Below are 25,013 nucleotides of genomic sequence, written 5' to 3'. Positions count from 1 at the left end.
GGTTGATCTGCCCAGATTTAGCGTATCATGGCTGGCCCTCACAACAGCACTCACCTTTGGCTGCGTGGTGCCAGTGCACCCATTTAACACCATCACTCAAGAGGCAAAGGCAGTGGGATTTTCTGAGTTTGAGACCATTCTGGCCTACAGAATGAGTTCCACCACTACACAGATAAATTCTGTCTTGAAACCTCAAAAAGAAAATCTGATTCAAACAAAGACTATGACCCAACTTTAATGAGCACCTCATGTTCTTGTAGCAGCTGTCACATATAAAGTATATTGAAGAAGAAAAGTCTCTTTTTTTTTTACCTCTCTGCTCTAGTTCTGGCTACCAAGCTTATTCCTTTAATAGCATTAGAGCCTATTTCTTTGTAATTTTGGCGAATACTTAAAACTACCTAAGACATCAAGCCTCATGGCTGAACAACTACTGGATAAGATCACTTGATCTTAGACAAAAGGCTGAGAATCAGTCTCCTGGATTCTTCAGTTTTCATTGGTAGGCAACCATTTTTAGATGACCTGGACCACAGCTTGTGAGACAGTTTAATGAGCCCACTTTTTACATAATGGTGAGCTTCGTTCTACCTGTCCTGCTCATGTAAAGAATCTTGAATACTGCAGTTGTATATTTTATTCACCTGACCATGTGGAGGGAGATCTGCTGGCTGGCAATAGTGCTCATGAAGACATTCTTCCTAGTTCCATTATTTTCTACATATTCAAATTTCCATGAACACTACTCTTTTGATTTTTATTCATTTGCCTGGAGCTTGCTTTGGACTTCAGGAATAAAACTCACAAAGCAATGGAGCCATCATCCAGCTTTCTGATGGGGGAAAAACCTGTCATTTTGTTTAAGATCTGGTTCCTGTTTTCCTCTTTTCTGTTGTGTGAAATCCCTCTGAAAACCATGTAAAAAGTATCTTCAATTTATCCAACCTAAGCATGAAGCAAGCCACAGAACAAACATCTCCTTTTGTGACCTTAAAACTATCTTTGACTGTTAATATTCTGGCCATTCTTCCACATGTGGGACAGGAAATCCCTGCACCCACCTAGCACAGTGCACTGTGCAAGCCAACTAGCCACAATGTGTCCTGGAGGAAAAATGGAAAGTTCCTATGGAGTTCAGGAAGATGACAGTGTCTGCTTTTGGAGCCAGGGGAAAGTGCAATTAAAATGCATATCTTGGCTGATCTAGAAAAGATCATTGACTGAAATGGCCAGGAATAACTGTGCTGTATCTTTAAGCACACTATAGTCCCAAGGGAGGTGTTCTTGTCACTCAGGCCTCACTAGCCAATCCGGTCCTCCAGATGACCTGCCAGTCAGAAGCATTGCAGGGCTCTTCCGGGCACCCGCCTTCAGACTCTGCTTCACAGAGGCGCTGGCGGCAGTGGTTTCGTGTGCTGCGGTGAAGTTGCTGCTGCAGGGAGATGATGAACTGAGAGCTTTGGCGATCTGGAGAAACCACAACATGGTGAGCGAGGGAATGCTGTCTCCAGACGGGGAGGAGCAGAGGGTGAGGTGCGGGAGACTCTATGGTGCGTCCTTCCGGGATCCGTGTGGGAATCTGCCGCCAGATTCCCTGTGTTGTGAAGTCCCATACGGTCCTTGTTAATTTCTCGACCTAGGGACAGAACTCTGAATAACTTTGCGCTGTGAGCTTAATCTGCTTAGAGAATTGGGAGCATATTCCTGTATTGTACAAACATCTTTCTTGTCAACTTCAACATGCACTATGCAGCGATATGGAGGCAAAGCACATGTATAAGTAAAATTAAAAACAGGTGAAATGACAAAAGAATAAAATTCTCCAAGTGATATCACATAGCTGAGACAGACCACAGCCAGGGATAGTTAAAATTAACTCTTTCTCCTCCTTCCTGGAAGAAACTGGTCTTCTTCTGAGTGAGTCTGCACAGAGGCAAAAAGAGACTTGTTCTGAGTGGAAAATAACTCAGTAAAGACATCCAACTAAAAGCATTGAGCACTGTACAATAGGTGACTTTTATTTCCTGTTTCATGTATTAGTGTTCTGTGTTGTTTTGTGAGTATTGTGATATCAACACATGTCTCTTTTATATGAAACATCATGATTAACAGGTTGCATAGGATCCAAAGCACTTGAATATCATGGTGCCATTTTCTTGATTTTTTTTCAGCTAAGACTTTAAGATACAAGATGAGCATGCCAGTATTACTTATCCATCACTTTTATAATTTATATAAGTTTCTGCATGACTTTGAGGTGAGAATGTCCCTAAATATCTCTGCTTTTAAATTGTGATAATGTTCAGAAGTGGATTTGGTAACTGAGTATGTTTAGAAAGAGTGAGCTGTACCTTAACGTGCCCAGACTCCCTAAGTAAAATCCCCATGCTTTCATTTTTAAGAAATTATTGTTTGGAAATATTTCCCCATGTTCTTGCGTTTTGTAAGCAAGAATTTTTTTTTCATTCCTTCTCTTTTGGCTGTTGTGATGGCTTTTCTTGGTAGCCAAACTGATTACCTCTGGAAGAAACAAATGCACAATGAATTGGGTACATCTGTGAGACACTTTCCCTAAAGGTTTTTAAATGATAAGACTTGATATTAATCTGAATCTTTTGAGCTAATTAGAACCCCCTTTAATCTGGGTGAGACTTTCTGGTGGCAGTCTACATATGTAAAGGATATTGAAGAAGGAAGCTCTTTCTCTTTGTGTGACTGCTCTCTGCCTATAGTTGGGAAGGTCATTCCTTTACTCTTTAGAGCCTAGTTCTTAGGAATTTTGGTATATCCTGAAGATCATCTGAGAACACTGGCCTGATGGGTTGAATAGCTACTGAATTCTTCAACTTTCTATTGGTAGACAGTCAATATTGGACTAGCTGGACCACAGCCTAATAAATCCACTTTTGAAATACATACAGAGAGGTTTTTCTGTCAGTTCCAATCAAGCACAGAACCTTGACTAATACTGCGTGATTTCATTTTCCCACTGAGTAAAATGTGGTAGCTATTATAGTGCCGTTCTTCTTTGTTCCATGTCTCTCTAAGTGTTCAATACATTCTAAAGATGACACTTTTTATTTTTGTTAAATTGTCGGGGGATTGAAATGGATTTAACTGAAAAACCCCTAAAGCCATGGAGCCATTCAGTGTTCTGATGGGAGAAAGACCTAGCATCTTGGTTTTTATTTCTCATTTCTGCTTTTCTCTCCTGCTTGTCTGAAGTCCCTGCTACATCCAGATACCTTCAGTTCACCCAATCTCAGTGTGAAACCAGAGATCATTTCCTTTCCCTCCCCTAAAATCTCTCTTAATTTTGGGCACCCTTTCACCTGGGAAAATGGGGAAGCATATTGTAATGGGCTAATCACATTGAGTCCAGGCAGAAGAATGGGAAGAGCCTATGGAGTGCAGGATGGTTGCTGGGTCAGCTTGAAGAGTCAAAGCAAGTGTTACTGAAATGCTTTTCTCTGTAGATTTGGAATAGTCTGGGTCTGGAGGGGGATGCAGTGCCAGGAATCACTGTGCTGTGTCTTTAAGTACACTGTATCATCAAGGGACCTGCTCCTGTCCCTCAGTCACCACGAGCTAGTCAGGTCCTTCAGTCAGGCCTGCCAGTCAGAAGTGGTACAGGCCTTTTGCTTTGCTGGGGTGAGGATGCAGGGTTGACTTTGTAGCATAGTAGAATTCAGTGGTTTTGCGTGTTGTTCTATGAGTAAAAAGGTAGGAAATTTGCTACAAGCTGCAATATTTTAAAGTAATTGCTCAGTCATTCATTCCTGAGTGACTTATCAGAACCAAGGGCTTTGGTGAGGGCTAAAACAAAAGGCAAGGATTTTTTGTATTATTACTTTGTGAATCAAGTGGCTGATTTAGCTGTAGATTCCCTATAGGAAGCTCACTTTCTGTTACTTGTTTGTGAATTAATTCCAACAATTCAGACGGTTTCCTATACTTTTGGTACTTATTGATCACATTCCCCTAGCTATGGGAGAAAACATTTTCCCACTACCAGGCCATTATTACACACACACACACACACACACACACACACACACACACACCCCAGGAGACCTTACTCTTTGTTCTAACCCTCAAATTTACATAGAGTTAATCCAACAAAATTAGAGGCTTAGAAAAAACATAGAAATATCTCTAAAAGACAGGCACTGAGCAGGAAGGCATCAGGCCCCATCTTTGGTAACAAACAAATCTGGGCATGCCCAAAGCTGGTTATCACAAAGAGAATGGGTGAATCCAGGAGTTAGGCCTGTTTAGTAACTTTCTAATGTTTGGAATGTCAGGTATTTCCCCTTGAGTGCTGGCTCTTTCCAGGGTCAGTTCAGCTGTTCTGGAGTACTGCCTTGTCAGGTTCTACCAGCCCATTTTCGTGATTTTATTATTGTCCTTGCCTGTGGAATTTTCCAACTAAGTCTGTAAAAACTAGAAAGCTCATGAAGATCAGCCATTTTACTCTGACTCTTCTGCTTCTTCTAAAACTTCTCCTTACTCTCCTTTCTTCTCCTTATTCTTCCCCTTACTCCCTTACTTTTCTTATTCTTCCTCTCTGTGTGCCCTTCACTTCATTTTTCCCTCTTGAGAGAAAAATAAAGAATGTACTTAAGTTTAATTTTTTGCACTCAGATCCTTGGCTGCTGTAGATTACAATTCTGAGCCATGAGGCTGGTACTTAAGGGCCCCTGATAGAGCAAAAAATAACACTCCATCTTCTTTCTTCTATTGTCCTTCCAGTAGAAGGTGTGATAAAAATAAAAGGTGTGCCTTCCATCTTCAAGGTCTAGATAAAAAGCAAGTGTTATCCAGTCCTCAGTATTTGGATCAAAGGCAGGCTGTCTTCTTGCCTTAAGGTCCAGATCAAAACTGTGCCCTCCATTTCTGTATTGTAGTTCATTCCAGATACAGTAAAGTTGACAATAAAAAACAGCTATCATAATCGATCCATTGTCAACTTGGCATACAGTCATATCACCTTATTAATCTTTAAATGAAAATCAATAACTGGGTTGTAATTATGCCTAAACATGACATGAGTATACCAAATACAAATGCACTATATATTCAGAATAGTGGCAATGTCCCTTGAAGGACATCTTTCTAGTATCTCAAACTTCTTCTGATAACCACAAATATTCTCTTAATTGATGTTGTAACATCTAATAAGGAAATTCAAAGAACTTACAACATTAAAAATGCATTATCAACAAATTAAAACAGAAGCACTCGTATCAGTTAAAATTCTTGTTTCTGGCCATAGAAGGTATTAGACCTGCCATCCTCTGCTGCCCATTCTGTATTTTTTCTTACCTCTGTAAGCACTTCACAAGGTCTTGGATATTTTCCAAGAGAAGTGACCCATACCTCCATTCTTGACGAATATGTGACCTTTGTCATACTTAATGGATTATATTGTTCTTGTTTCTCATTAATTTTAATTAAAAGGCACAGTATCACAAGGAGATGCTCTAAAAAATCACTGGCATTCTGGACATTATCCTTCTTATCTCTATAGTGAAGAGACAGTCCAGATTCTCCATGGTAATCTGGCTATATCACCCTGCCAAGGGTTGTTATTCCTGTCTAAGTCTGTTGGGTTAAGAACCTTTGAAGCTGATATGACCAGGGGGAAGTGTGCATTTAAAGTTGAATAGAATATTTGCTCTGTTTCCTAACAAGAGCCCTTCCTCTTTGATAACATAAACTTCTAGGTCAACAGAACTTAGGGTGGCAAAACCAGGAAGCAAAGCTTTCCTAGAGGGTCACTAGTGGGAATAGTGAGTGGAAATATTCCTTTTTCAGCCCTTGATTCTGACTATAGGAGAAACCATGTCATATAGTGTGTGCTGACTGGGAGCATATAGGGCTTTCTGGAGAACCATGCCGCAGCCCTCAAGACGCTGAAACCTAATTGGTGCTGTAATTGTTTCTTCAAAAGAACAAGTCCATTCATTCTTAGAATCAGTCTTGTTTCTTAAGGATGCTGGAGAACATGTTAACACCAGTGGATTCCATGATTGTGGGCCCATTCTCATGCTTCTCTGGCTGTGAAGTGAGTTCCCTGGTCAGAAGCAATACTGTGTGGAATTCCATGCTCCTGAGTAAGAAATTGTACAAATGCATTGACGATGGTTTTGCAGAAGCATTGCCTGTAGGAAAGGCAAATCCATAACCAGAGTAAGTATCTACTCCAGTAAGGACAAAGACTTGTTCTTTCCATGGAGGAAGTTGTCCAGTGTAGTCAGCCTGGCAGGAGGTTGATGGCTGGTCACTGCAGCAATGGTGTCCTATCTGGGGCTCAGTTTTGGTCTCTGCTGATGTGCATTATGGCAACTCAGCAGCAACTGTAGCCAGGTCAGCCATGATGAGTGCAAGTCCATGTTGTTGAACCCATGCCTATGTCCCATCTTTGGCACTATGGCCGCTTTGGTCATGGGCCCATTGGACACGGACATGAATAGCTGGGAAAGAGGCTGACTGTACACGGAAGAGTCATCCTGTCTACTTGAGTACTGAACAGCTGACATCATCTTTTGATCAGCATTTACATGGAATATAAATCTCTTTTTACCCTTCTCCCATTTGCAGAGATTATCCACATTCTCCTTCCTCAGATGTCTTCTCTCACCAATTTTCTAATCATGTTCTTTACTAATCCCCCATTCTCCAGTCAAACCACTGGATAGAGTCCATCAGTCAGTGAATTCTTACTTGCACATTAGGTCATTTCTCCTTCCAAATAAATGGTATGAAAATGTCTACTCTTTGAACTTCTACCCACTGTGAAGATTTTCCTTCACAAGTATCTTTCAGGGTTGTCCCAGAAAGGGTTTGTAATCCTGCAGCTGTCCAACTCTGGGTGGTTAAATTATGATGTATAGAACCATCAGCCAGGGCCTAGTCTTTTCTTCCTCATTCAACCAATCATAGGGAATAGGCTATAGGTGTCCGCTTGACAACAGAAGGCATTGTAACAGGAGTAGAAACCATTGGCCTTTGGCCATCTCTTCAGGTAGCTTCCTTTTGCCCTCAGGACCCGCTTGGTCCAGATTTCTTATATACCACTTCCATTTGAAAACATATTGCAGCTGTACATATCCTACTTTGTAACTTAATGGATCCAATAATATCCAGCACATGATGGGCATTTCAGGTTACTTGGTAAGGTGGTGACCCACTGTCAAATGTTCAATTTCTCCCAGTGACTAAAATTAATGGCACGCGCTCACATGTTTGACTATATATATTTTTGGAAAGGATTAAATGGGCAGCAGTAGCAGACACTTGGAATGAATTTAAGAGGTACTATATTGTTCCAATTCTCCAGTGCTCCTTTTCTTGGACTGTTATTCAGGTTTGTTTTTTTCCTGTGTGTGTGTGTGTGTGTGTGTGTGTGTGTGTGTGTGTGTGTGTGTGTGTGTGTGTGTGTAGACTATGAAGCACAGGCTATAAAATGCAGAGATCTTCCCGCCCCATGTCCAGATTACTGGTAGTAAAAGAATGTTCTACCATACACAGAACGAGAAATAATTTTTGTGGTGCAAGTCTCCTCTTCTTATGCTGGCCAGGAAATCAAAGAGATGGGTTCAGAACCCCTGATACTGGAAGTACAGATCTTAGTGAGATTTTATTTGTACTGGGAATGGAAGCTGGATGATCTGAAAGAATATTCAGCACTCTTAACTGCTGAAGTATTTCACACCCTAAGTTTACTATTCTTGATTATGTTTTTTGTCCAAGGTTGCCTAGTCATGGTCAGAAACCTAAAGTTGATTAAAAATTAGAATTCTCCTCCATTTGAGAGAATTAGCCTTAGGAAGGCATAAATTTCCTGTTTATCTAATAAAAGCATTTAGCCCATTATCCTTACATACACAGTCAACAAAAATGAAAGCAGTAGGTTGTGTTCATGTATTTCAGCATACTTATTCACCCACACTTATCAAGGATGAAGTTGGAAGGGATTTGTGGCAGGGACGGAATGAAGAGATAAAAACAAAAAATGATGTATTGTCTTATAACTAAGATCTTTCAAGACTAATTTTAAATTAAAAAGAGTGACTAGATAAATGGCCCAGCAATTAGAGCCCTCAGTGTTTTTTACAGAGGACCCTGATTCCATTTCTGGACCCTGTATGCTAGCTCACCGTTTGTTCTAATTCCAATCTCAGGTATCTCATCCCTTCTTCTGCCCTCTGTAGGTATATAAACAGGCACATGCAGGCAAAACATCACATAACTAAGTATTTTTTAAAGTTAGAAAAAAGAAAGAATGAAATTCTCTACAGTGATGTTGCAACCCTGAGACAGACATCAAGCCAGGTCAAGTTAAAATGGACTTCTTCTTACCTTGTATGGGAGCAGCTGTGGCCTGCCTTGTCACCCTGCTCAGAGCAAAAGCAGCTTTGCTCTGAGAGTAATAGAGATCATCATAACCCTTCATCCAGGAACACTGTATAGAGGGCTGTTAAGTGAATTTTCCTTGAAGTTTTCTGGTTTTGTGTTCTCTATCTTTTCTGTGTGTGAGAATTATGGTGTTGGTACAGTTATCTTTTAAATCAAACATCAAGATTGACAATCAACTTTTTACAGTGTCCTCTACTTGTTTTTGTTTACTAGATCTTATGGTAAAATATGAACATGCCAGAGGCAATTCTTTCCATCATTTTTGTAATTTACATATGTTCCTACATGACTTTGAGGTAAGAATGTCCCTAACTCTGTTTTTACATTGTGATCATCTTCAGAAGTGGATTTGTTAACCGAGCATGCTGAAGAAAAGGGAGAAAATTATATGACCCTGGTAAGACTCCCTATGTAAAATCCTCATGATTCCTTTGTTGAGAAAAAACACTGTTTTAAAAATAACTTCCAGTCACTTCACACCTCCTGCAGGTAAGACTTTTTTCTAATTTTTTTCTGTCTTGAATTTTGAGATGGCTAATTTTGGTAGTCAAACTGACTACCTCTGGAATTAACTAATACACAAAAAATTGAGTATAGCTGAGAGAAATTTTACTTAGAGGTTTTAAATCGGAAAACCCTCCATTAATCTGTATAATTTGAGATGACAGGATCCACCTTTATCTGCTTGGTATCAGTGCACACTTTTAACACCAACACATAAGATTCAGAGGCAGTGAGCTTTTCAGAGTTTGAGACCAATCTGGCCTACAGAATGAGTTCCACAGCTACACAGATAAATACTGTTTTGAAATCACCAAAAAAAAAAAAAAAATCTGAATCAAACAAAGTCTATGATCTAACTTTAACCAGGATCTTACCTTCTGGTAGCAACAGTCACAGTTAAAGTATATTGAAGAAAAAAGTTTCTTTTTGGCCTCCGTGCTCTCGCTCTGGCTTCCTAACTCCTTCCTTTCCTAGCAGTACTTCTAGGAAAGTACTGCCTACTTCTTTGAAATTTTGAAATTTTGGTGTATACTTAAAAGCAGCTGAGACATTGAGCCTCATAGGCTGAAAAACTCCTGGATTTTTCACTTGATCTCAGGCAAAAGGCTGAGAAACAATCTGCTGGATTCTTCAATTTTCATTGGTGGGCAGCTATTTTTAGACAACCTGGACTACAACTTGAGAAACATTCGAATAAGCCCACTTTTTATATACATGGCAAGATTCGTTCTACCTGTCCTGTTCATGTAGGGAATATTGAAAAATGCAGTTGTTTATTTATTTACCTGACCATGGAGGAAGATGTGCTGGCTAGCAATAGTGCTCATGAAGACATTCTTCCTAGCTCCATCCTTCTCTACATATTCTGGAGGGAAAATGGAAAGTTCCAGTGGAGTGCAAGAAGATGATAGTGTGTGCTTTTGGTGTCCTGGGCAAGAGCTATTGAAATACATATGTTTGTAGATCTAGAAAAGATCTTTGACTGGGGTGGGAGGAATGGCCAGGAACCACTGTGCTGTGTCTTTAAGTACACTATAGCCCTATGGGATGTGTTCTTGTCACTCAGACATTACTGCCCAATCAGGCCCTCCAGATGACCTACGAGTCAGAAGCAGTAGAGGGCTCTTCCAGGCACGAGCCTTCAGACTCAGCTTTGCAGAGGAGCTGATGCCAGTGGTTTCAGGTGCTGTGCTGCAGTTGCTGCTGCAGGGAGATGATGAACTGAGAGCTTTGGCGAGCTGGAAAACCACAACATGGTGAGCGGGGGAATGCTGTCTTCAGATGGGGAGGAGCAGAGGGTAAGGTATGGGAGATACTATGGTGCATCGTACCTGGATCTGTATGGGAACCTGCTGCCAGATTCCCTGTGTTGAGAAGGTTCATGCGGTTGTTACTAATTCGTGGACCTAGGGACAGGCCTCTGAATAACTTTGCTCTGTGGGCTTAATCTACTTAGAGAATTGGGAGCATGGTGCTGTGTGTACAAACATCTTTCTTGTCAACTTCAACATGCTTGATGCATTCATGGAAACAAGTTACCACACTCAGAGAGGCCTAGTTTCTCCAGTATCTTCTCGATATTAAGCACTTTGCATTTAGTTTTACATATAATCTACATTTATATTTAACTATATGGACGTTCTCAAGACATCTCATCTGTTGGGTAGCACTGCACTTCTAAGCTGCAACATAGAAGAGTAGAATTGCTGATAAAAAGGATTTGCCAATGCCTTGGAAATAGTTCAGTCTCACAAAGTAGAATTTAGCTGAGGGAGGAGTGCCTCTAAAACATCCAAAAGATAAATGTGTTTTAATCAGGGCTGTTAGAGATTAGGGTGCTAGGGACACATTGTTCAACTTGATTGGTCAAATATTTGGCTCCAAACCATTAGCCACCAAACCAAAGAAGCCACGACTGATTTAAAACCCGGCACGTCCCTATATTAAAAAAAAAAAAAAAAAAAAAACAAGCCTCTTACAAGTTTTTTTTTTTTAAATATTTGTTTATTACGTGTACAATATTCTGTGTGTATGCCTGCTGACCAGAAGAGGGCACCAGACCTCATTACAGATGGTTGTGAGCCACCATGTGGTTGCTGGGAATTGAACTCAGGACCTTTGGAAGAGCAGGCAATGCTCTTAACCTCTGAGCCATCTCTCCAGCCCCTCTTACAAGTTTTTTAAAGAGGCCTTACAACCAACCATAAAGTCTTCTGTTCCTTAAAGTTCCAGTTTCTTCTTGGGAAAAGTGCAGTTCTGCCAGATGGGCAATATGAGACCAGGTGACATGTGTTTGACATGTAAAACACTGTTGTGTGTTCAATCAAGGCTTTTATTGGTGCCCTCAGGCAGGGAGGGGGAACAATCTTGGGAGACCTAGTAACAGCCTGGGGCCTAAGCCTTGTGAGCTTCCCTAAGGACCTGGTCAACTGATAATAAAACACAGCTCCTTCTGTAAAACCAGGAATAAGCTTTGCAGAGCTGGTAATGGTCTGGTGCCAAGGCCTTTGTGGAGGGGTTGCTTCAGATCCTGAGAACCCAACTCTTCCCACCACATGGAGCAATGGTTATCTTTGCCAAGGCCACTCTTCACTTCTTTGTCAAAAATCAGGTGTTCGAAGGTGTGTGGATTAATATCTGGGTCTTCTATTCAGTGTTGTTGGTTCTCCTGTCTCTTCTTATCACAATACCGGGCTGTTTTCAGTACTGTAGCACTGTAGTAGAGTTTGAAGTCTAGGATTGTGGTGCCTACAGAATTTCTTATTTAACAAGATTGTTTTGGCTATCCTGGGTTTTTGCTTTTCCAAATGAAGTTGACTACCATTCTTTTGAGGTTTGTGAGAATTTTGCTGGGATTTTGATGGACATTGCAACGAATCTGTAGATTGCTTTTGGTAAGATTGCCATTTCTACTATCCTAATTCTACCTACCCAAGAGCATGGAAGATCTTTCTACTATCTGGTGTCTTCTTCAATTTCTTTCTTCAAAGATTTATAGTTCTTGTCATACAAGTTTTCTACTTGTTTGGTTAGAGTTACTCTGAGATATTTTATGCTATTTGTGGCTATTGTGAAAGGTGATATTTCTCTGATGTCTTTCTCAGCCCTTTTATTATCTGTGTACTGCAGGGATACTGATTTTTTTGAGTTAATCTTGTATCATGCTACATTACTAAAATTGTTTGTGAGTTGTACAAGTTCCTTGGTGTTGTTTTTGGGATCTATTAAGGAAACTATTATATCATCAGCAAATAGTGAGAGTTTGCCCTCTCCTTTTTGATTTGTATCCCCTTGATCTCCTTTTCTTGTCTTATTACTCTAGCTATAACCTCAAGAATAGATATGAAGAGAGTGGACAACATTGTCTTGTTCCTGATTTCAGTGTAATCACTGGGAGTTTCTCTCCATTTAATTTGCTGTTGGCTTGCTGTATATTGCCTTTTTTATGTGTAGGTATATTTCTTCTATCCCTACTCTCTCCAAGATCTTTATTATGAAGGGAGGTTGTATTTTGTTTAAAGCTTTTTCAGCATCTAATTAGATCATCATGTGGTTTTTATTTTTCAGTTTGTTTATATGGTGGTTTACATATAATTCACAGATTTTTGTATGTTGAATCATTCCCTGCATCTCTGGGATGAAGCCAACTTGATAAAGGTGGATGATGGTTCTGATGTGTTCTTGAATTCGATTTGCCAGTATTTTATTAAGTATTTTTGTATCAATATTCATGAGTGAGATTGGTGTAATTCTCTTTCTTAGTAATGGTTTTCTGTGGTTTGGGTATCAGGGTAATTGTAGCCTCATAAAAAGAGTTTGGCAGTGTTCCTTCTGTTTCTATTGTATGGAATAATTTGAGGAGTATTGGTATTAGTTCTTTGAAAATCTTGTAGAATTCTGAGCTGAAACCATCTGGTTTGGGGATTTTTTTAATGGGGAGACTTTTGATGACTGTTTCTATTTCTATAGCAGTTATAGGTCTGTTTAGTTTGGTTATCTGGTCTTGATTTATTTTTGGTAAGTGGTATTTATCAGGAAGTTGTCTATTTCCTTTAAGTTTTCTGATTTTGTGGAGTACAATTTTTTGAAATATGACCTGTATTTCCTCCATGTGTGTTGTTATTTCCCACTTTTCATTTCTGTTTTTGTTAATTTGATTATTCTCTCTCTGCCTTTTGGTTACTTTGGATAAAGGATTGTCTATTTTTTGGTCTTCTCAAAGAACCAACTGTTTGTCTCATTGATTTTTTTGTATTGTTTTCTTTGTTTCTATTTAGTTGATTTGAGCTCTCAATTTTATTATTTCCTGCCATCTAGTTCTCTTGATTGAGTTTGCTTCTTTTTGTTCTAAAGTTTTCAAATATTCTGTTAATTCACTAGTGTGGGATTTTCCCAGCATCTTTATTTAGGCATTTAATGCTATGAACTTTCCTCTTAATGCTGCTTTCATTGTGTCCCATAAATTTGGGTAGGTTGTGTGGTGATTTTCATTGAATTTTAGGAAGTCTTTAATTTCTCCCTTAATTTCTTCATTGACCCATTGATGATTCAGGTGAGCATTGTTTAATTTCCATGTGTTTGTGGGCTTTTTGGAATTAGTATTGCTGTTGAATTCTAGTTTTAATCCACTGTGGTCTGATAAGATACATGGGGTTATTCCAATTTTTTGTATTTGTTGAGGTTTGTTTTGTTACCAAGTATGTGGTCGATTTTTGAGAAGGTTCCATGAGGTGCTGAGAAGAAGGGATATTCATTCATGTATGGATGGAATATTTTATAGATATCTGTTCAGTCTATTTTAGTTATAGCATCTGTTACTTTCCTTATCTCTCTGTTCATTTTTTTTGTCTGACTGACCTGTCCAGTAGTGAGAGTGGATTGTTGAAGTCTCCCATTATTAATGTGTGGAGTTTATTTTTTTATTATTTTTTACATAGCATAATAATATATAAAATCACATATTAATATAATATATGATGTGCTTATTATGTACAATATTTTATTTTTATAATAATTTAATTTGTTATATATAGAAAATAAACAGAAACCTCAGATATTTATTGTAGCAAAGGAAGTCTTATATAAACCTAATTTAATGAAATGGCACAACACAACTTTATTTTTTTATTTTATTACCCAAAAAAGTATACCAATCCAAATTCCCACTCTCTCCCCTTCTTTCACTCTTTTTCCACTCCCTCCCACACCCTCCCATCCCACCCCCTTCAATCCCAAGAGAGGGCAATGCACCTGGCCTTATGGTAAGTCCAAGGCCCTCCCCACTATATCAAGGCCAAGTAAGGTATACCTCCAAATAGAACAGGATTCCAAGAAGCCAGTACATGAGTAGAGACAAATTCCAGTATCAGTATCATTGGCCCCCAGTCTGTCCCAACTGTCTACCACATTCAGAGAGACGAATTTGTTCCTATACTCTCTCACTCCCAGTCCAGTTGTTAACTCAGGCACACTGTCTCAGTGGACAAACCCTTCATGATCTTGACTTTCCCCTCTCATACTCTGACTTCTTCCACTTCTCAACTGGATCTTGGGAGCTCAGTCCAGTGCTCCAACATGGGTCTTTGCCTCTGTCTCCCTCTGTTGTTGGACAAAGGCTCTATGGTGACATTCAAGATAATCATCAGTCTAACTACTATTCAGACACCCTCTCCTCAATTGCTTAGGGTCTTAGCTGGAGTTGTCCTTGTGTACTCCTGGGCATATTTCTAGAGCCAGTTTTCTTGCTAACCCCACAATGGCTCCCTCAATTAAGATATCTCTTTTTTTGCTTTCATATCTTTCCTTCTTTCATCTCAACTACCCCATTTCCTCAAGTTCTCCTCAACACTCCTCTTCTCCCCTTCCTTCTACCCCCTGCCCCAATGCTCCCAAATTTTGTCTGACAACCTTGTCTGTTTCCAATATCCAGGTGGGTATATTTATATTTTTCTTTGGGTTCACCTTATCACTTAACTTCTCTGGGATCATGAACCATAGGCCTCAATATCCTTTGTTTATGGCTAGAATCCACTAATGAGTGAGTACATACCATATTTGTTTTTTTTGGGGGGGGGGTCTGGGTTACCTCACTCGGGATAGTGTTTTCTAATTCCATCCATTTGCATGCAAAATTCAAGATGTCATTGTTTTTCACTGCTGAGTAGTACTATAATGTGCCACACTTTCTTTATCCATTCTTCAGTTGAGGGGCATCTAGGTTGTTAACGGGTTTTTGGCTATTACAAATAATACTGCTTGAACATAGTTGAACGAATGCTTTTGTAGTATGATTGGTCATCTTTTGGGTATATTCCCAAGAGTGGTATTGCTGCATCCTGACATAGGTTGATTCCCAGTTTTCTGAAAAAATGCCACACTGATTTTCAAAGTGGTTGCACAAGTTTGCATTCCCACCAGCAATGGATGAGTGTTCCCCTTACTCCACATCCTCTCCATCATAAGTCATCATTAGTATTTTTGATCTTAGCTATTCTGACATGTGTAAGTTGGTATCTCAGAGTTGTTTTGATTTGCATTACCCTGATAGTTAAGGAAGTTGAACATGCCCTTAAGTATTTTTTGGCCATTTGAAATTTTGTTGAGAATTCTTCCTTTAGTTCATTACATGATATTTAATTGGGTTATTTCAAATTTTAATGTTTGATTTCTTGAGTTCTTTATATATTTTACAGATCAGACCTTTGTCTGATATGGGGTTGATGAAGATCTTTTCCCATTCAGTAGGCTGCCTTTTTGTCTTATTGGCTGGGTGCTTTGTGTTACATAAGCTTCTCAGTTTCAGGGGGTCCCATTTGTTTATTGCTGCTCTTATTGTCTGTGCTAGTTAGGTTCTATACTAGTGTATGGGGTTTAATGTATGATTTAAACTTTACAAGTGTTTCTTTGGGGCTTTTTTTTGGTTTTTTGAGACAAGCAGGGTTTCTCTGTAGCTTTGGAGCCTGTCTTGAAAGTAACTCCTGTAGACTAGGCTGGCCTAGAACTCACATAGATCAGCCTGCCTCTGCCTTCTGAGTACTGGAATTAAAGGTGTGTGCCACCACTGCCCGGCTTAGAAGTGTTTCTTTTACATATGAGGGTGCCCTTGTATTTGGGGCATAGATGTTCAGTATTAATATTTCCTCACGATAGATTTTTCCTGTGACTAATAAGAAATGTCCTTCTTTGTCTCATTTGATTTATTTTAGTTTGAAGTAGATTCTGTTAGATATTAGGATAGCTATACCCACTTGCTTCTTAGGTTCATTTGATTGGTATATTTTTTCTCAACCCTTTACTCTTAGATGATGTCTGTCTTTGAGGTTGAGATGTGTTTCTTGTATGCAGAAGAAGGATGGATTCTGGTTTTGTATTCAATCTGTTAGCCTGTGCCTTTTTATAGGTGAGTTTAGTCCATTTATATTAAGGGATATTAATGGCCAGTGATTGCTATCTCCTGTTAATTTAGCTTTAATTGTTGGTGAGGTTAATTTGTGCGTTTTCCCCTTCTTTGGGATTTGCTTCTATGGGATTATCAATTTTCTGTGGGGTTCTTTTTGATATTGTCAACTTTTTTGGGTTGGAGTTTTCCTTCTAGTATTTTGTGTAGGACTGGGTTTGTGGCTAGGTATTGGTTAATGTTTTGTCATGGAATATCTTGTTTTGTCCTTCTATGGTGGTAAAAGTTTTGCTAGGTATCATCATCTGTGCTTGCATCCATGGTCTCTTAATGTCAGCATAATGCTTGAACGTGAACTTCTGGCTTTCATTGTCTCTAATGAAAAGTCAGGTATAATTCTAGCCTAGTTAGCTAGTTCAGTTTCACTTCCATGGAGCTCACCACCTCTGGCCTGCTCTGGCCTTTGTCCCTAACCCAGTCCTGCTTCTGCAAATGATGCTGGTCTGGATCCTCTCCTGCTCTCATGGAGTTCACTCCTAAATGCAATTTTACATTGTTGACTATGAACCAATAGTGACCCGGGTCATAGTGTACTTCATTGAATGAACAGCCTCCCAGAGAAGATCATGTACTTGAACAAGTTTCTCTTCTTGGTGGCTTTCTTTCAATTTCCTGTGAACCTTTATTAGGATAAGCCTTTCTGGATGAAATTCCTCATTTTATGTGATGTGTCTCAATACCGTCAACTAATTTCCCGACCTTTTATCTACTGTGTTGTGGTTGAAATTAAACAGCTAATTTCCTAGTCATACTAAAATTCTTTTACCATCAGTATAGGCACAATCACTAAATCACATTAGATAGAGCAGAAACAGTTGCTATTCAGTGCTAAGGGGTTTGGTAGCCTGCAGTTTAAATTGTTTTGTTTGCTTTTCTGAGTAACCCTTGAAGTGTGGCTACAAATTCCTGAAAGTAAAGGGGGACATCATTCCTTACTTGTCATTGAGTGATGACCCTGGAATGTAGGTTTTTTACATGTCAAGTGTATGCTACTGTGCTCAGCCTCATGCATATTTTGAATTTGAAAATTTGAGAGAGCATATCATTCTCTGTCCCAGGATGTCATGTATTCATGACATTAATACTGCCTGAGCATTCAGAGTCATTGAATTGTGCGTGCATGAATGTCTTCCTGCTTATTATGCTTGCTTTAAATTTTTTTTACTCATTATGAGTATTTTATGTGTCTGCATGGATATGCACCATATGGGTACCTAGTCCTCAGAGTGATCAAAGCATCTCAGATCCTGAACTTGGAATAATGTATAATTGTGATCCCCATGTAAGTACTGTCAGTTGTGCCCACCTCTATTCAAGAACAAGAGGTCAGTACTACTCAGCCATCTCTCCATTATTTAACATATAATCTGTGTTCATTATTTATGCCCAACATTTTTTGCTAATATTTTCAACTATCCATTTGTAACTGTTTTAAACATGAAGTTTCCTCTCATAAAATGCTACTGGCATTACAGTTTTAATTTGGGCACTTCAGATGTCTCTGCAAGATGAATACAGAACTGACGTGAATGCAGTACTCTTTGTAGGAACTTCAGTAAAACCCTCTGAATTCTTCTATCTGATTTGTTTGTTTCACTGATTTTTGCAATGGAGACACTGTCTTAATGTGTACTTCCACCTGACTTGGATATAATTCCATAGACTTGGCTGGCATTCAACTCAGAGACAAATATACCTGTGCTTTTTGAGTGCTGCACTTACATGCATGAGTCAATATACCCAGTTTGTCCATTGTATTTTTCTTTTTTGTAATTAGTATTTCTTCATACTATTTTTTTATGCCTACTATGTCCTGATGATCTGTTTCCTTGTCTCTCTTTGTTAATAGACAGTTCCTTGTAAGTGATATCCCATTCAAAGTATACAGAAGTGACAGAGGCAACTCTCCTATTCAATTTTCTTCTGAAGTGTCTGTCTGTGTCATGGAATAAGAGTTGGGAACAACAGAATTATATGACTATGCTGTCAAAGAATTATTCATTTACAATGTTGTCACCATCATGCTTTTTATTATACACATTAATGAAATATTTTAGACGGCAGTGACCTATGATGATGTGCATATCAACTTCACTTGGGAAGAGTGGAATTTGCTGGATCCTTCCCAGAAGAATCTCTACAAAGATGTAATGCTGGAAACCTACAGGAACCTCACTATTATAGGTAAAAATGAATTTCCTTCATGTTTCAAAATAAGGGGACAACTTTTCCTTGGTTAATAATGTTCTTCTGTAATTTGATTTAGAAAGAAGAATAATGAGGTGAAAAAATGAGTCATAGTTCTAAGGTTCTCTTAAGATAGTAACATTATTGCACAATATTCAAAAATATAATATATATTTTGTGGTATTATATTTTAGGATACATTTGGAAAGACCATAATAGTGAAGAACATTGTCAGTGTTCTAGAAGATATGAAAGGTAATTTTCACTTGAAAGCTGATAATAATGTGCCTCTGATGAAATTGTAATGTGTCCTGAAAGCTTTAAACAAAAACAACAGTGTAAATAAGCAGAGCTCTAAGTGCATCAATGGTCATTAGATTCTCACAAATCTGTATTTTGTGTATGTGAATTGCATTTGAATGACATTCTTTTTAAAAAGAAGTCAAGAAAGCAATGCCTAAATAGATATCACCATTTGAGGCACAGCACCATAAGAGCTTTATTATAAATCTTTGAATCCATTTATTTCTTGCTACTCTATTAAAAAGGCATACACATTAAAGAAATGATAATATTTTTGTATTTATATTATATATATTTGTATGTACATAAATATGTATATATTTGTATAAATAATTTGTATATCTGCAAAACTTTCTACTAAACCAGTATCCCATTGTAAATCTTGTATTATTCATATACTTCTTGTGACTGTACTAAGTTTAGTGAGAGAGGCAGAGTCAAAAGTCAAGGGGTTGTGGAGAAACCTTAATACCTATACCTATACCACAAGTCTATGAGGAACAGCAAGTAAATCCTGAGGATTCAATGTGGAAATCTTGTATTTGTCATTCGTCTATACTACGTGTACCATATGTTAATCTTGATACAAGCGTATGAGCATAGGGATATAGTGAGATGTAGCATACCACTCTCTAAGAACAATTAGAACATAAGCAGTATTCCCCATGTAGAGTATAATTGTTGCATTTGATTCAAGTATACAAGTAATTGGTTTTCTACCGTCATTGTTAATATGTGAACAAACTCACACTGCAAAAAATCTCTATGAGTTCTAGAACTGTGCAAATACTTCTGGGTGCCCCAGTTCACATAGCAAATGTAATCACATTCACAGTATAGGAGAATTTATGATTGCAATAAAGTTGGTAAAACCCCGAGTTTATCCAGTTCTCCAATATGTGTAAAATACCATATAGAAAAAAATCTGTAAAGAAGAAAAGGTAAGCCATGAAAGAAAGGAATTTACCATCAAAGGTATTTTCAGAGTTGCAAGACAACCCCTAATTAAAGAGCAAAACTTAAGTTTAGATACAGTTATAAAAACTCACGATCTGATTTCTCTTTACAGTTAGTACATATTGTAACATTAATTCATTCAAATGTGTATGTACAGTATGTGCTGAATATGGTAAAACTTTTATATGTGCCAATTATCCTTGCAGGATTGAAAGAATTCAAACTCAAGAGAAACTTTCTGTATATAGTCAATGTGGTAAACCCTTGACATATGACACTTACCTTAAATGGAATGAAGGAACACATACTGGAGAGAAAACCTATGAAACTAGTCAATGTAGTAAAGCCTTTTCTTATCACAGTTATGTTCAAATGCATAAAAGAAGACATACTGGAGAGAAACCTTATGTATGTAATCAATGTGGTAAGACCTTTGCACGTCACAGTAATCTTCAAAAGCATAAAAGAACACATACTGGAGAGAAACCCTATGAATGTAATCAGTGTGGTAAAGCCTTTGCTCAACACAGTCATCTTCAAAGTCATGAAAGAACACATTCTGGAGAGAAACCTTATGAATGTAATCTGTGTGCTAAGGCCTTTGCACAGTACAGTGCTCTTCAAAAGCATAAAAGAATACACACTGGAGAAAAACCCTATGGTTGCAATTACTGTGGTAAGGCCTTTGCACAGTACAGTGCTCTTCAATACCATAGAAGAACACATACTGGGGAGAAACCCTATGAATGTAATCAGTGTGGTAAGGCCTTTGCAGCTCACAGTAATCTTCAAAACCATAAAAGAACACATACTGGAGAGAAACCCTATGAATGTAATCAGTGTGGTAAAGCCTTTACACGTCACAATCATCTTCAGTTGCATAAAAGAACACATACTGGAGAGAAACCCTATGAATGTAATCAGTGTGGTAAGGCCTTTGCACAACATAGTCCTCTTCAAAGGCATATAAGAACACATACTGGAGAGAAACCCTATGAATGTAATCAGTGTGGTAAGACCTTTGCAGCTCACAGTAATCTTCAAAGTCATAAAAGAACACATACTGGAGAGAAACCCTATGAATGTAATCAGTGTGGTAAGGACTTTGCAGAGCAGAGTTCTCTTCAAGTGCATATAAGAACACATACTGGAGAGAAACCCTATGAATGTAATCAGTGTGGTAAAGCCTTTGCAGCTCACAGTAATCTTCAAAAGCATAAAAAAACACATACTGTGAAGAAATTGTATAAATGTGATTAGTGTGGTATGGTCTTTGCATCTTGCAGTCATCTTCAATTAAATAAAAGAAAACATACTGGAGAGAAACTGTATGAGAGAAATTAGTGTTGTATGGCCTTTACAACTCCCAGGAATCTTAAAAGTCATAAAACATCTCACTCTAGATAAAAACCCTACAAATGTAATCTGTGTGATAAGACTTTGCAGACCACTGTACTCTTCAAGTGCATGAAAGCATGCATACTGGAGAAAAACCCTATGAATGAAATCAGTGTGGTAAGGCCTTTGCACAGCACAGTCATCTTCAAAGGCTTAAAAGAACAAGAAAAAGTATGAATGGAATCAGTGTGATAAAGCCTTTTCATTTCTTATTCGTCTTCAAATGCATAAATGTACATATACAGAAGAGAAACCATGATTGGAATCTATAATCTATGTGCTAAATCCTTTGTCACAATAATCTCCAACTACATAAAATAAACCATCCTGGAGAGAAACTATGAATTTAATGAGTGTAGTCTTCAAAAACATGAAAAATATCATACTGCAATGAAGGTCTATCAATGAATTCGGTGTGATAATGTTTTGCACTTTATACAGGAGTAAAACTTTTGTGTGTGATCAATCGGATAAATCTTTTCCACATTACAATAGTCTTTGGGTACCTGAAGAAGAAACTGAGATCTCCTTAACTATTTTTCAAGATCTAAAGCTAATACACTTATAGTCATTTAACCAACATTTACTCTTCAAAAAAATTGAAAGTTTCAATAATCTGTTCAAGCATTAGGATATCTCTTTATTTTGTGTACACTAGCAAACTGATGAAGAAAACCTAATTTTTTAATTTATGACATCCTATGGTTAGAAGAAAGAGTCAGTCAACGAATTATACCCTGGTCCTGAAATGAGATCCAAAGGAAAACACTTTGTCCCTGAATCTACAGCTAGTGTAAGAAACAACATCACCCTGTAAACAGAGCCAAAAAGGTAAAAAGGGCCAATGAAGGAAACATACTTTGGCTCTCAAACCAGAGCCAAAGAAATACATTTCCTCCTTGTCCAACTGAGCACAAAATCCAGCCCATCTTTTAGCTTTTTCAAGCTCAGGGATTGAAATCCAACCAATTCCTACCTTCCAAATATCTGTATGACTCTGGTTCTAAGAAGCCCTATATGAGCCATTTAGCAGGCAGCTACCACTTTCTACCATGGCAGAGGCAACCACACTCCTGGTTTCTTCCTTCCCAAATACATCTCTTGTTTGAGATTTGTGTGAAGACCTTGCACTGGGATGAATCAGAAACTCCCTTGTGGAGTTGAACTGAGATACAACTGATACTTCTACTTAGAAACACATTTAGCCCAGAAGAGGACAAAACAATGGACACTTTTTATCAGCAACAGAGGTTTCTACAGGACAACTCTCTTAGAAGAATGGAGCAGATCCAAACTGTGATGGCTCTCTCTCAGAGAGGAACAGGATGGCTACATCTAGTGGAGTGACCTTTCCTTCACAACTGTAGGTGTTGCCTGACTTCAGGCAGTAAGGGTACCTTTCCCTCCAAAACTGTAACACTTGCACTATGAATACAAATAAAGTAACCATTTTAGATTTGAAGATACTTCTCTTCATTTGCATGGCTTAAGTAATTTGGGTATAAATCATTATGGATGTCTACTTGCTCCTTTTTTGTTGTGATATAATAACTATTTCAAATTACAAATGCAATTTATTTGGCTTTTGGTTATATAGGATAAAAGGATCAACATGAAAGTGTCATGACAACAAGTGTCAGACATGGCACCTAAAGCAGGAGCTTACGAACTCACATCCTTAATCTCCCACATGGAGCTGAGAATGGGAACTGGAATTGGTGTCTGGGTGTAAATTCTCATAGCCTACTCTCAGTGACATATTTCCTTCCACATGACAGCATGTCCTAATTCTTCCCAAATGATACCACCAATTTAGGAGGATTATTTTCTCTTACTTCAAGCTTAAATTTTCCTTTTCTTTACATGAACCAGTTCATGATGAAAGCTGTTTTAATTATGTCATTATGTGATGTATGTGTGTGTGTCTGTAGGTATATGAATTTGTATTCTGTATCCTGGGAAAATTAACACTTTGGATCATCTTGTAGCAGAAATTACAGGAGGTTGTTAAAAATCTGATCTTAGTCCTGGGAATGAACCTTTTTTAGTCACCTAGCCATGACTCTATTGCTGTAAATATGTTAAATTTTATTTATATCACTTGGAAGTATGAAATATGTGCAAATTCATAAAGAAGAAATCCCTGTTCATGAGAAAAATTTGTTAATGACTTTAGACATCACAGGTGTCTTTAGTTTCAAGAAAAAATATTTTTCATGATAGCCTTGAAGTAAGTAAATTACATACCATGTTCACTCCAGACTGATGGTTGTGATCATTCCATTGTGGTTTTTATTTTTAAACATTTGAGGTACTCACTGAAGTGCTATATGTGTGGCAAATCCATTTAGTGATGTTTATTTTGTATGCCTTATATTCCTTCTGTGGCCTTTGTTCATCTGCTATTGTGCTTGTACCTAGTGATAGGTGTTAATCTACTGTAATGTGTAGAATGTTGTCCCCATCATATAATTGTCCCATTGGTTATTGAAATATCAGGACTTGTTTGATCATACATTTCATGTAAGGGTGGTGGTTTGTTGTTCCTGGTTTTGATTTTTATCTTTTCACAAATTCCCTTGTGATTTTGTTGTTTGTTATTCATCTTACATTGAATGGCAGTAATAATTCAGGGAAACATTTGAACTCATGATGCTCATTTGTCTTACTCTTTCGTACAAGTTCAAGGATAGATGATGAAGACCCAATATATGCTGTTTTTTAAGAGAATTTAAGAATGTTAATGTTAAAATGACTGATAAAAGAAATTATAAGAAACATTAAATACCTCATGTGTGTATTCAAAAAAGTATTTTCATTTATTTTTATTTATCTTATATAGATGTAATAAAGTATGATAATCAGCCATTAGCTGTGTATGTAAAACCATAGCTTGATGTTCTATAGGGATTGAGGTTAGGTTTGTAGTCTGGCACACAACAGTCCTTTCCCATTGTGACAATTCACTGGTGTTCACATTCCACTTGAAGAAATATTAAAAAGGTAAAATTTATTCATTTTGAAGACTAGACATTTATTTATAACACTGTCTCAGAACCAAAATTATATGGCATAGAATTGCCTCATTTAGTAAAGTTCATTGCTGCTAAGTCTGATGACCTGGGTTCAATCTCTGGGTTATGCATAATACTTCTACAAATTTTCTCAAATTTCTTCACTTCAGCAGTTGCACATACACAATTCTCCAACAGCTTTTTCATGAATAATTTTTAAATCTAAAAAAGTGCCATTGAGGTCATTTTCTTTCAAATGAATCACTAAGTTTAATCACTAAAACTTACAAAGCAGAAGTAGATTATAGACCCCTGTTAGTTTTCCTATCAGTGCTGCATACACATCATGGCACAGGTATATTTATATTGCATGAGGAGGGTGGGTCCCAGCCACCCAGCTAGCTTACACCCAAAATAACCACACAGAAATTATATTACTTAAATCACTGCCTGGCCCATTATCTCTAGCCCTTTATTGGCTGACTCTCACATCTTGATTTAACCCATTTCTATTAATCAGTTTATCAGCATGAGTTCATGTCTTACCAGGAAAGATTCAGCATGTCTGATTCTGGCAGCACCATGGTGGTTCTTTTACTTTGCTTTCTTCTTCCCAGAATTCAGTTGTTTTCTCTGCCTACCTAAGGTCCACCCTATCAACTAGGCCAAGGCAGTTTCTTTATTTATTTACCAATGAAAGCAGCACACAAACAGAAGGACCTCCTATGTCGTATTCGCACAGACACACTTCATAAATTTTTAAATTGGTGGAA

The 25,013-nt window shown here is 38.0% G+C and overlaps 1 protein-coding gene across 1 annotated transcript; it reads left to right on the top strand.

Moving 5' to 3' along the window:
• The first annotated feature begins 1,334 nt into the window (after positions 1-1,334).
• LOC125401014 (uncharacterized) lies at positions 1,335-24,038 on the top strand. Its single transcript, XM_048435239.3, has 4 exons — positions 1,335-1,486; positions 18,439-18,565; positions 18,763-18,823; positions 20,035-24,038. The coding sequence occupies exons 1-4, from the start codon at positions 1,484-1,486 to the stop codon at positions 21,086-21,088; spliced, it is 1,245 nt and encodes a 414-aa protein (XP_048291196.3). The 5' UTR covers positions 1,335-1,483; the 3' UTR covers positions 21,089-24,038.
• The last annotated feature ends 975 nt before the right edge of the window (positions 24,039-25,013 follow it).

The sequence above is a fragment of the Myodes glareolus genome, chromosome 27, assembly GCF_982192425.1.
Source record: "Myodes glareolus chromosome 27, mMyoGla1.1, whole genome shotgun sequence".
NCBI lineage: Eukaryota > Metazoa > Chordata > Mammalia > Rodentia > Cricetidae > Myodes > Myodes glareolus.
This window is presented reverse-complemented; position numbering and strand designations above follow the sequence as displayed.

What these genes read in the sequence shown, in the direction of transcription:
- LOC125401014 (XM_048435239.3), top strand. An exon ending in CAGGAACCTCACTATTATAG is followed by an intron (nt 18,566 to 18,762) that starts GTAAAAATGAAT and finishes ATTATATTTTAG; the next exon opens with GATACATTTGGAAAGACCAT. An exon ending in TGTTCTAGAAGATATGAAAG is followed by an intron (nt 18,824 to 20,034) that starts GTAATTTTCACT and finishes TTATCCTTGCAG; the next exon opens with GATTGAAAGAATTCAAACTC.